The 12,464-nt window shown below is 40.2% G+C and overlaps 1 protein-coding gene across 1 annotated transcript; it reads left to right on the top strand.

Annotated features, from left to right (window-relative positions):
- The first annotated feature begins 795 nt into the window (after window positions 1-795).
- Window positions 796-11,013, top strand: LOC108954398. The gene is made up of 9 exons (XM_039313534.1): window positions 796-1,069; window positions 2,054-2,118; window positions 6,920-7,013; window positions 8,021-8,103; window positions 8,683-8,730; window positions 9,555-9,700; window positions 9,835-10,386; window positions 10,517-10,621; window positions 10,702-11,013. Exons 1-7 carry the CDS (start codon window positions 796-798, stop codon window positions 9,854-9,856), a joined length of 732 nt encoding a protein of 243 aa, XP_039169468.1. The 3' UTR covers window positions 9,857-10,386; window positions 10,517-10,621; window positions 10,702-11,013.
- The last annotated feature ends 1,451 nt before the right edge of the window (window positions 11,014-12,464 follow it).

Raw genomic sequence — 12,464 nt, 5'->3', positions numbered from 1 at the left:
ACCGCACTGCTGTGATCAGCGCAAAATTCTAACGACCGGCCATCTCGGCAAAATTTTCGAAATTATTAAATAATTAAATTTAATTCCGAAAATTAAATAATTAAATAATATATTATAATAATATAAAATAATAAATAATATTTAAAAATTCGAAATAATTATTTAATTAAAAATAATTAATTAGGGCTTAAATTAGATTACACTAATTTAAACATACAATTAGCCCTAATTAAACATCCATTAAACTAATCATACAACTAATCTAATTTACATTAAAATAATCTAATCTAACCACCTAAACCTAATTAGACTAATCTAAACACCCCTTAAGCATTATCAACTTGCTAAGCAAGGTTTAGAGGATAAACTCACCGGTTTTGCACGTCGGTGAGTTCACGGCGACCATGATGCCAAGGAGGTCGATAAACCCTGAAGCGGCGACACCAACGAAGACACTGAAAATGGGCCTTGAAGACTGAAACTTCTTGCTGTCTTTGGCTACTGATCTTGCTGGAGAAGAGCTGTTTGGTGGCCTGATTTGCTGGAAACGGTAGAAGAGGAACAGCAGCGGCTTTAGGCGGTGCAAGCGGAGGTTCCGGCAACCCTGCTGGCTTCGACGGTGGCTAGGCGTGGCTGAACGACGGCCTAAACGAGTGGACACAAGCGGAGCAGTTGCTGGACGAACTGGAGAGCGCGACGACTGCAGCTAGCTTCGATTGGCTTCCACGGGCGAGCGACGGCAATGGGGAGGTCAGACGGGCAAGAGGAAGCTTCGGGCAGCTCCTAGGCGATGCTATGGCTGTCGAACGGCGAGCTAGACGGCCAGAGGACGCGGGACGAAGGCGGAGCAGCGGTTGGACTCGCGGCTGCATGGGACTGGACGCGACAAGCGAGCTAGCTGCTCTGGTGGGCTTGCGGGGCTTCGGACGGCTGCTGGTCGCTCTCCACTGGTTTCTCAAGCTTTTTCCCTTCCTCTACCATGGAGAAAGCTGCTGCACTGGGGGATTCGGGGAAGGAGAAGCTTCACTGAAGCAAGGGGCCCCCAAGAGCTCTTCTAGCTTCAACACTTGTCAATCTCTCTCTCTCTCCTTGTCCCCACCATGGCCGGCCCACCTTTCAGCCTCTCTCTCTCTCTCTCTCTCTCTCTCCTCTAGCTTCCCTACAAGCTAGTTAATAGATCCAAAATGTGGTGTGCCAAGGGGATTTCGAATTTTGAACATTTGTTCACTTAATTCATTCAATTGCCAATTAATTCCATCCAATTGAAGCTCAATTAAATCAACCTATGTGTCCTCGGCCTTTTCATGACATTTCCCTGTCAAATGATCCAACTTGCATCCCGAAGATTCGATTAAAAATGGCCCCCTGACAATCCCGAACAAAAACGGCCTTACTTTGCTTTTCCGCCAAAATTCTCGATTTGTAGAAAAATCTTCTGGAGATGAGTCGACGTTCCTAAAATGAATTGTGACATGCCAGAACCTTTAATTTCTGAATCCGGGTTTAAAATCACGATTAATTTCCATCTGGCGCGATTCGAGAGCGTCCTAATCTACCGGGTAGCTTTTAGGAAATTTTCAGTGTAATTGACCCGTGGTTGATTATTTTCAAGCCACGACATAAATTTTCGACACATTAGCGACTCCCGATTGTCGTGAAAATCTCGAGGTTTCAAATACGGACACAGGGTACCCAAAACGACAGAATAATCAGTTCAGTGCCGGTCGACGAGGATATTAAAATCAGGTGGAATCACCCACACTCTAATTACGTATCTCAGTCGAATCGACCTATTACTGATCTCTGTTCAATTCTGACAATGTTGTAATGATCCTTGCAGATTTATACGATCGAGCAGTCGATTCATGTCAAATTCTCAAGCCTATTGCATTTAAATTCCTTAACGGCTTCACCTGATAGACTAATTATCTCGTGAGTGATCAGCTCGGAGAATTCAACTATAAGCGCGTCGACGAAAAGTCCGTCTCATTTAATTGAAAACAGAATCAGAAATTTGGGATGTCACATCATGACTATGACATAATAGTGGCAGGTTTCAAAGATGAAGACATTGGCTTTACTTCCATTGACGGAAGTGATAATTATTGCCTTATAGGGGTAAGCAAAGAGAACCATGAGAACCAGACCAAACCGGCTAGTTAAGTCCGGTTGAACTAAGGTCCGATTCCCGGTTCAAGAATTAGAATCGACCATCTAAATTGGACCGATTATGTATTTATTATTTCAAATTCGAAACTATAATACTAAATCATTCAAACAAAGCGTCAAATTAAGGCCTTTCTCAGTGCTGTTATTATACAAACATCACACTTGATTGCAGCCAGCAGATCAATGAAGTGTGGAGTTGTTATTCACTATTCAAAGAGGTAACATGCTTGTTTGCCTCTCCTACCAGTTAATGTGGGACTAACTTCTCTATGGCTGTGTCACACGCTCAGTCCCCCTCTCCCTCTCTCACTCTCTCCCTCTCTCTTGCTCACGTCGCCTGCAAGAGAAGCTCCTCCAAGAGTCCCACATTGAACAAATAACATAGAGCGTAAAAGAGTTTGCTTACAAAAGCCAAGCTAGGAGCCCTTTCAAGCGTATTTTCCTTGGCCTTCATGCTAAAATCAAGCGTCAAGCTTGAGGAGTATGGTCAATGAATACAAATGCTAAAGTAGTTTCATCTTTTAAGGACGTGCGTACATTTATTCAATCAAATGTGAGTAGTCCCTTGGACTGCCCGAGAATCAAACCGAATCAATCCTTGCACCTCTTGCGAGGGCTGCCAGCCATCGGGCAAGAGGAGTGAAGCTTAAATTTGTCACGAGCAAGCCTGATATGTTCGAGCCAGACATCAATCTTAGTCAGACATCAATCTTAGCAACAACGTGACCAGTGCACGTTCCAATTATTGATAATGTAGTCACTGGTCACACTCCAATTATTGATAATGTAGTAATCTAAATCATTAATTGTTTGAGTGCTACCATGAACTCCATACGATTAGCGGCCTATATAGACTTCCTGCATGGGGTCTATAGATAATGTTCTATCGGTGGGTCAAAAGATAATCAAGGGATTAAACTACTGGAACGTCGTTGTACGAACTACAAAACAATTCAACTCGAGGGCAATCTATGCCATTTCATTGGTAAATTTCCGATTGTCCATTGCCACCGTAAATTCCTTCAGTAAATAATTGCTGGAGGCTTTACTCTTTAAATGTTCGACTGTTATATATGAAATCACAATTTGTTAAATTGAATGCGTATAGCATTACACAAAATAAAGATACTCGCCCGAAATCTCAATGAGAAAAAAAGAATAGAAATCTACTCCTTAGGAAAAACAGGGATGAAAAGTTGACCCGCTTATATGAAAACGAGACGCACTTTGAATCAAACCACGTAGACACCGACACAAATACAAATATGCTTCCGTTGCTGCCCCAAAGAAATTATGATATGGGAGTCCCAAAGTAGTTCAATAATGTCTGATGCTTCCGACAAGGTGGGACTCCATAAATAAAGTCATATGATAATGACGTCATCCTAGGGTCATGATTATGACGTGACGTAATAGCATTAGTCTATGAAGACCATGGCATTGACTTCACTTCCACCGACGGAAGACGTAGATACTCTTGCCTCATATGACAAAAAACAAAACGATAATTTAAGGTACTCCCATACCCTTCGTTAAAAATGAACTACTAAAGTCCCTTTAATGTAGATTCCCTCATTCTACTAATTTGAAAGAATGAGAAATTTCTTCTGCCAAATGTTCTGTTACGCAAGAAGTGGAGTGGGAGGCCCGGAGGCGTTTTCCTTTCGGACAAAAATGCCCAGTTCACAGCACGAATGGTGGCATGCGATATGCACATGGTTGTCATCTAGTGAGCATCCGTGTTGCCAGTGAGATTGGGTAGGGGTTCAATTGAAACGGAATCACCAATTATAGAGCTTACTTTGAGTCAAATAATGATCTTGGAGGTGCTTCGAGAAGAAGGGTTAATACCACAAAAAATCCTAAATTAGTACATATATTATATATTTTCCAAAAACTAATTTTTTGATCACTAAAAAGCCTATATTGGTGCACCTATGATAAATTTACCCAAAATTAATTTTTTGGCAACTAAAAACCCTAAACCGGTACATTTGTGATAAATTTACCCTTCATTAATTTACATTAAATTGGATTAATATCACAAAAATCCAAGACTCGTAAACTTAAGACAAACAGATGATAAAACCCCAAATAAATACACTTGCCAATTGCTATGTGTCATCCAACTTAATAATTTGATGGTAAAAATTAATAGAATCAAACTTAAGGCAATTTAATTGAGCGAGAGATACTCTACATTTGTCACATATAATAAATTTTTGAAAGCATAGTTGTCAACTATATATATTCCATGGTTTTCACTGGTGTCAAAAATTGTGTATAGTCAACAAATAGATTTAAGAGACTACATCAATAAGAGCTAGTTAAGTCATCCTTTGCAAAAAATTAGGCCTACTCAGCTTTTCTCTTCCTTGTCCTCTTTTGTGGTTGCTCGGAAATCAACACAAGCAATCCTAGAATTTAGATGCAAGGTCTTTAACAACACCTCTAGAACTCTAGACTCCTAGTTCAAGAGAGAGTTTGGGGTGAAGCACACTGCAAAAGCTATGCTAGTTGCCATTAAGTTTATCCTTGTCGCGACCTATGTCGACGGGAAGAGAATAGGTTTAGGAGTATTACCTGAAGATGAGGCTTATGACCCATGTTTAGGCACAGGTCCTACCAAGCTTATACCTTGCGAAACATTGGGTGTCCAAATTGAAGGTATGAAAATTTTCTAAAGAATGAGTTGCCACTAGTCTATTGAGGTCGACTAGAAACCAAGTGAGGCATGAGAGTATACCTTACTTGCTACACAACCAGAGAATTTAGAATCGGAGATTTGATTATACTAATTAACTAATTAGTGACATTTCGGTATCTAATCTTATTTATTTATAAAAAAAAAAGATTTTTCTTGCTAGGTAGTATGTATTGATTTTAGGCATATCCGCTAACACATGAAGTGATCATGCAAATGCACATCATCAGCATAATAATCGACAATCAAAGAAAGCATTAAATGCACATAAGGAATTTTAATAGTGTTTAACACTAAGGAAGAGGTAAATATTAATCTTAACTTAGACTAAAGAGAAGCCAAAATCAATATACCAATACTTTGCACAATCAAGGGCATTTGTCCCTAAGGACGATTGAAATCCTATGATAAAACCCTAAAGGCCTAGTCAAACTTGGACATAATTCCAAATTGAAAAGCTTCATATTTTTAGGAGAAAATTACTCCAAAGATTAATTTTAACTTTTACGATAAATTTTTTTTAAAAATTAGATTTTTTTGGATTTTTCTATTTAAAAAAATTCGAATTTTCCCAAAAAAACTGGATTTTTGCAAATTTTTTATTTCTTAATTTTTAAATTTAAAAGGTCGAATTTTTCTAATGTTTCGAGTTTTTGAATTTTCAGAATTTTTTTTGAAATTTTATTATTTTTTGAAATTTTTGATTTTTTTGAAATTTTTGATTTTTAATATTTAATATTATTATATTCAAGAAAACGGATTCGGACCTGGTAAACCCAATCCAGCCCGCTGATTCAATCCAAGCCCAAGTCCGATCCACGTTAGATAAAAAGATTTTTTTAGCTTAGTTTTTTAATATATATATATATATATATATATATATATATGTATTTCCTTTATTTTTTTCTTTTTGTCTTATCCCTATTTTGTCTTTTTCTGCAGCTCCATCTTCCGCACACCTCATTCCCGAAGACAACTTCTGCTCTCTTTTCCCTATTTCTTTTTTTTTTTTTAATTTTTCCTGCACTTTTTTTTTCTTGTTTTTTCTTTCTTTCTTCTATCTTCTTCTTCTCCATTTTGTCTTTTTCTTTTTTTTTTTTTATGGAAAAAAACCACCAAAAAAACTTAATAATATGACACATTTACCCAAAAAAAAAATTTATGACATTAAAAATCTCGAACTTTAACCGGTGTGACACATCTACCCTCTATTAGGGTTCTGTGAAAAAACACTATTAAAATTCCTACGTGGCCGCTGACGTGGATGACGGAATGCAAACGGCGCTCACGGCACCCACATGGCTCGAGAAAATATTGGGTACCCTAACAGTGCCACGTCATCGGTGCTCTGAACGATTCATTGCGCGACACGTGTCCGGGTGTCAGTCCACGTCGTCCACTTCTCCGTTTCGAACCAGCGCACGGGAGCTTCTCTCTCTCCTCTCCCCTGGCCCACCTCTTTGCATCTTCGACGCTCTCTGCTCTGCTCTCTCTCCTCTCTCTCCTCTCTTTCTCTCTCCCGTTCTCCCGTTCCGTTGCGGAGAGGAGAACAAAATTGCAACGGTTCGAGGAAAACATAAAGGTCCCCCCTGCTCTCTCTCTCCCCCCTTCGACGGCCCTTCACCTCCGCCTCCGCCGGTTGCCTCCGTCGCCCTTGACGCCGACGCCGACGCCGACGCCGACGCAGCCTACGCCTCCCTCTCGTGACCTCTGGTCGGCTTTATCTCTCTTTCGTCCTCGAAGGCGCGCCTCTCTGCCAGCAAACCGCGACACCGACGCCCCTCCGCCGGTTGCCTCCGTCGCCCCCAACTTCGACGCCGACTTCTCCACCTCCGCCTCCGCCTACGCGGCCGACGCCGACGCCGACGCCGACGCCCCTTTGCCTCCCTCTCGCGACCTGCACTCCGCTCTCTCCCTCTTTTCTCTGCGGAGCGCCCTTACTGGCCAACCTCGACGCTGACGTGCTCTCGCGTTTTGGCCTCCCTCTCCGCGAGCGAAGGTCGCACTGCTCGCTCTGCTCGCTCTTTCTCTCTTTCCTCCACGAAGTGCCTCTTGCTCCTAAACGCGGACGGCGCCGACGCCGTCGCCTTCCCAAGCCCCACCGATAGGCGGTCCATTGGCGACTCCCGTACGTCCGAAGGTTCGTTTTTTTTTTTTTTTTTGGGATTCTACTTAGTAGAAATCGGTGCCATGTTAATGTTGAAGTTTAAAGTTACATCTGCGCATTCGGCTTGTTGCTGACTTGCTGTGTTATTTAGATAAGTGAAACGGCGGTATCTTTTGAGATTGTTTGCATATAGTCCTCCTAAGAGATAAGAGACTTCTGAGCCTAACTTGGTCACTCCATGCTTTTATTTTCTCCCAAAATTGCGTGTCTGTTGGAGAAGTTGATCCTTGCGTGCTTCTGAATAGTCATTTACGTTGCAATTCCAAAGGCGTAACGCAGTTGTGAAGGATAAGATCAACATTTCTCTCTAATATCTACCTTCTTGGTCCACTAATCTATCAGAAATAGGTAGTTTACTTAGGCAAATTCATTGCAGCTTGGGCTGTTTAAACCAACAAGTACCTCTTATTTTGTTCATGTGCCAACGAGAGATATGGTGGGACATCCTCACAAGCATGGAGCCAGAAGCTTATCTCTCTGTTTGCTTTGCGAGAGAACCACTAAAAATTGCTGGTTTCTTGTGTTTAGCTGAATTTGACCCACAGAGATTGACCAATTTGTGAAGATGACTAATTTCACGTTTCTCCCTGTCTTTTGATGCATCTCTGTTCATAATCAAGTTTGGCGAAGTTGGATTGCTACATGAGGGTATTCTTTTGGTGTATTGCTGGACACGCAACCTCTACCCATTGTGCATCCTTTTGGGGAGGAAAATTTGGTACTCCCCATCAAGAAAATGCAAATTGTGCAATTCTAGATCCATCAACAGGAAAAAAACTTTACTCTTATTAGCTATTCCCCCTTTCTTTCCAGTTCAGACAGTGCATAAATTGCTACTTTAGTGGAGATACTAACAACCCCCAATTAATCAAAAGGAGGCGATGTTAATGGCAAACTTGTGTGCCTTTAAGTTTTGGTAGCGCATTTTCAAGGTATTGTCATACTTAGTTCTTCAAGATCATGCTGTTAGTATAATGCAGGCCATCAGCCTCAAGCTTCCGATGGGAGAGCTTCTGCAGCAACCAGATCGGGAAAGGCTGATGGCCTGCATTATACTAACAAGGTATTCGCAGCTTTCTGAGGAGATGAACTATTCAAACCTCTTATCACTGTTTTGATTTTTCTTTTATCTTTTTTACTATTAATCACTGTAGTGGTTGGTTCTCTATTTTGGTTGCATGAGACTCTATACTAACATCATGCATTATTTTGTATTGTGTTTCTGTTCTATAGTTTAGAATCATGGATTGATGAAGTGTCTGGTGGCCCTTGTCTCTGTGTTCGTTTCTATCGGATATCAACAAAGATAATCATCTGTAGCCTATCGTGTTGAATTTTGATTAAGCACAATCAATGTTCTTTTATAGTCAAGTGTGCTCATGAAAGTTTAGGGCATGTTTTTTTGGACTTAAGTAAAAGCAAAAGGTATTTTTTTTAATTTTCCGCCAAAATTTAAAATATTTGTCAAATTTTAAACTATAATGAAAAATCTTATGTGAGTCTATGTGCCATCATTAAATGGCTGTGAAAATTAAAGGAGTTTCAGATTGAAAGAATCAAAGTGCATGAATTTTAGATTAAGCAATAAGTAAATGTCAATCCAGATTGGTCCTTAATATCTGACATTGTATATTTTATGCAGTTGCATGCTTTTGTGCAATATGAATCCATCAATGTAGCTGAGAAAACAGTGAGTACTCCCTCTATCAATAAGATGAATCATGATGTATAATGTTCTCATCATAATTAAAATGTACACGTCCTATTATTGCATGTTGAAGAGCTAAATGATGAGGGGAACTAGAGAAGTGGCCTAAGGGTTCGTTTAATGCATAGACACAGGGTATGTGTTCCTCTTTTTCTTCTTTAGTTGCACGAAAGCATTAGTTTCCAAATTTATGTAAATCCATGGTAAAAAAAATAGGTAGCCATCATTTTGAAAATCGAAAAATGACCACATTCAAAAGCTACCTGTCCCTTTTTTGGCTGAATAAATGGCACTTACAGGTTGACAATGTCTGTGATGTGAAAAGAAAAGAAATCATGCAAATGAAATCATGCATAGAAAGTCACTGATAAGAATTGACATTTTCTACTTAGGAATATAGGGTCTGCTCATCCTGCTTTTGATGCGACTGAATTAATGCTACTTGCATGTTCACAGTATGTGGTGCAAAAAAAATTTGAATGAATGTGACTGTAAAAAGATTAACATTTTTCTGTAGAATCAGTGTTACCTCAGTGCAGTTGGGATGGCAGATTTCTTATAGTTAAAAATCTTTCTAGTTGAAAGCCTCGAATGTATGCTTGACTTCACTTCTCATTCTATGCATGGTAATTTCTACTGCGGTCTTGCTGAAAGCTGAGTGACAAAGACTGGGGATCTTCACTTCATACTGTGTTATGTGCATGCATTTGAGATTTTAATAAAAATATTGATTGAAGATTTGTTTGGGTTTAATGCACTCTGCTAAACTGTGATAATTCATCTTTGTTGTTTTTTCCCGCTTCTAGGCAAAACCCTCTCAAGCACGGGGAAGAAGGGACATGATGGAGAAGAACCCTGGGAAGAAGAAGATGCTTCTATATCTGAGCAACGACCAGAGCAACAACTTGAGGAGTCTTTTGAGCAATCTGATGCTCACTTCCAAGGGAATATGGTGAGTGTTGTCTCAATCTTAAAACTAAAATGATGCCAAATAAAATCGCAAATTTTGACCTTTGGTTAGACTTCTGTATGGCAGCGCTATTGGTTGAGCATCAGTTTGAAAACTTGGATTCCATGACAATGCAGGGGAAGGGCAGAGCGAGGCTGAGTTCGGGGAAGAGGACGTAAAGGAGGCCAATACCATCAGAATAATTGGGGAAATCATTTGGGGGCTCTTCTTTAAACAGTCTCACCAGTAATGAGAATGCAATTGTGGCGAAGCAGCCTCTGGGACCTTGCATGCCAGATGGAACAAGAGGATTCGCGATGGGTTGTGGGAAGCAAGTCTCAGTTAAGTACCACATGACCACGTCATGTGATATCATCATCTCTGTGTGTTTGTCTTCAACTGATAGATATCACTCTCTTGGAAGTACTTCTTTGGATTAACTGTGCACCTTAGAAATTTACATGCTTTTACTCCTGCGTCTTTGCTGTCATTTAATGAATGCGAGCATTGTGATAGGTTACATAAGCACATCAAAAAACGATGGTCGTGGATGTTTAACATTGAGATGTCCTAATCCATCTTGTGGTTCTGCAGTTGGTCAAGACATGATAAATCTATTAGCGCCTGAAGAAGATAAGAAAAAGTATTCTCAATATCTTCTTCACTCGTACATTGAAGACAATAGAAAGGTATATGTGCAACCGTATTCTTTTTCTTGGTGTGAAGTTTTTTTTTTTTTTAAGTGTGATAATGACTTTGCACTACTGGGTGCCTATTATATGAAATATAATTTCCTTTACCTCATTTTCCTACTGCCAGACCAAGTGGTGTCCTACCCCTGGTTGTGAATACGCTGTAGAATATTTTGCAGGCCGTGAAGGTTACGATGTTTCCTGCCAATGCTCTTTCAACTTTTGCTGGAATGTAAGCTTCTTTTTGGAAATTTCTTGTATCAATATGTAGCAAGTAGTGTGTTGACATACTTTTGATTTGATCTGCTACAGTGTACAGAGGACCGTTCAATAGAATGTGGCACTGTGGCACAGTGGATCATGAAGAATAGTGCTGAATCTGAAAATATGAACTGGTACAGATAACTTTAAGCATGTAGAATTTGCCATCATTTGGGTTCTATGACAATGGTGTACAACGGATTGTGTGGTCTTTCCTCTTTCAAGAAACAAGACTGTTTTATGTGACTTACTTACTAGGTTGGACATAGATAGTCCTATTTGGGCATGCTTTTATCAGCAGTATGAGATATTTGATGGCCTAAAGGGCTATCATATATGGTGTAACCTTTGGACCTTCTAAAATCAACCAATCGACTGCATACAGGAGTTCCACAATTATGTCCTTTCTGTAGTTAAATTTGGAATCCTTGGAATTTCTTAATAGATGGATATGCTTGTTCTTGCTATCGTATGGTTAGTGCATTCACATATTTTCTCTGGAGGAGATCCAATAATGCTAAATTGGATGATTTGTCTAGAGGATAATGATGTCACCCATGTCAGTTTGAAGTTTGAACATACAACAATTCTAAATGTGTCATTTCTTTTTTCTTATTTTAGGAAAAATACTAAGTTTAGCCACTACAATTCTCCTTTTGATTTATTTATGCATGTTGATTTGAAAGGCAAACCTGGACGGTGGACTTACCAAGAATATGATCTTCCAGTGCATATGGCATTGGTTGGTTGTTATAAGGCTGTTGGACTATTATTTGTTTATTTATTTAAGTTCATAGAGTACTATTGGGAATCAAGAATTCTCGGAGCTGTTTTCCCATCACAAACACGCTCTCCTTTTATTGAAAAATCGGTGGCCCTCTTTACTTCAGCTGCAATGTAGTTTATGTAGATACTTTTCTTAATAGCCTCTGGTGTGACTTCCAGAAGGAGCGCCCATGTGTGCACAGAGACATGCGTTTGACATTCTTACATCTGTTTTTGTTGCTACAGTGTGACCAGAAACTACTTTGAGAACTTCGTGAGAGCATTGGAGAATGGGCTATCAGATGTGGATTCCCATGGTGGTTGCAGCAGGGCAGCAAGCTCTAAGAATGGAGGGAGCAGCAAGCCAAGCAGAGGTGGTGGAAGGGAAAAGGAACTGCCAGCACTCGAGTTGGTTCCAGCCGAACCGATGACCCGTCTCACTGGTCCTGCAATCATTGCACGTATGCTAATGTTAAATCTGCAACCACTTGCCAGATTTCCCAGCATTGCCGATGAGGGCAGTGACAGGAAAATCTACAAAGAAGGATGGTTTTCACCAGAAACACGACTTTCATGGACAAGGAACTAGTTCAAGCGCATGGGCAGTGTCCTATAAGGGGATTATTGGTATGAACCGTTCAAGTTCGCAGTGACAAATCAATTATTAGGAGGCTCAACTGTTGGTGTGGTGTGCTGACTAATTAAAGCACGAGCAGCAGCAGCTTTTGGCTTGTGTTTATTGTTGTTGTGTGTTGATGGTGGCAGCCTATAATGCCGGCCCATGTATATAGGCTGTAGGGTTTCATCCTCAGTACCGTACTACTTCGGCAAAGAGAAAGAAATAGTGACTGTCACCAATCATTTAATATTTCATGTATTTGCTGCTGGAAGAGGCAAATGTACTCCATTTGTCTTATATTTCGCATATTACTTTGTCTATTGGAGTTCATCTAACCATTTTTTTAAAGGAATTACTTCAGAGTTTGTATTCTGTTGGATGCGTGGGGGCGCTCTCACTCAAGACTGTTTTTACTCAAGACGGTTCGCAA

This window comes from Eucalyptus grandis, chromosome 5, assembly GCF_016545825.1.
Source record: "Eucalyptus grandis isolate ANBG69807.140 chromosome 5, ASM1654582v1, whole genome shotgun sequence".
NCBI classification, from domain to species: domain Eukaryota; kingdom Viridiplantae; phylum Streptophyta; class Magnoliopsida; order Myrtales; family Myrtaceae; genus Eucalyptus; species Eucalyptus grandis.
The sequence above is the reverse complement of the archived record's forward strand: the minus strand, read 5'-3'. Positions and strand labels throughout refer to the sequence as shown.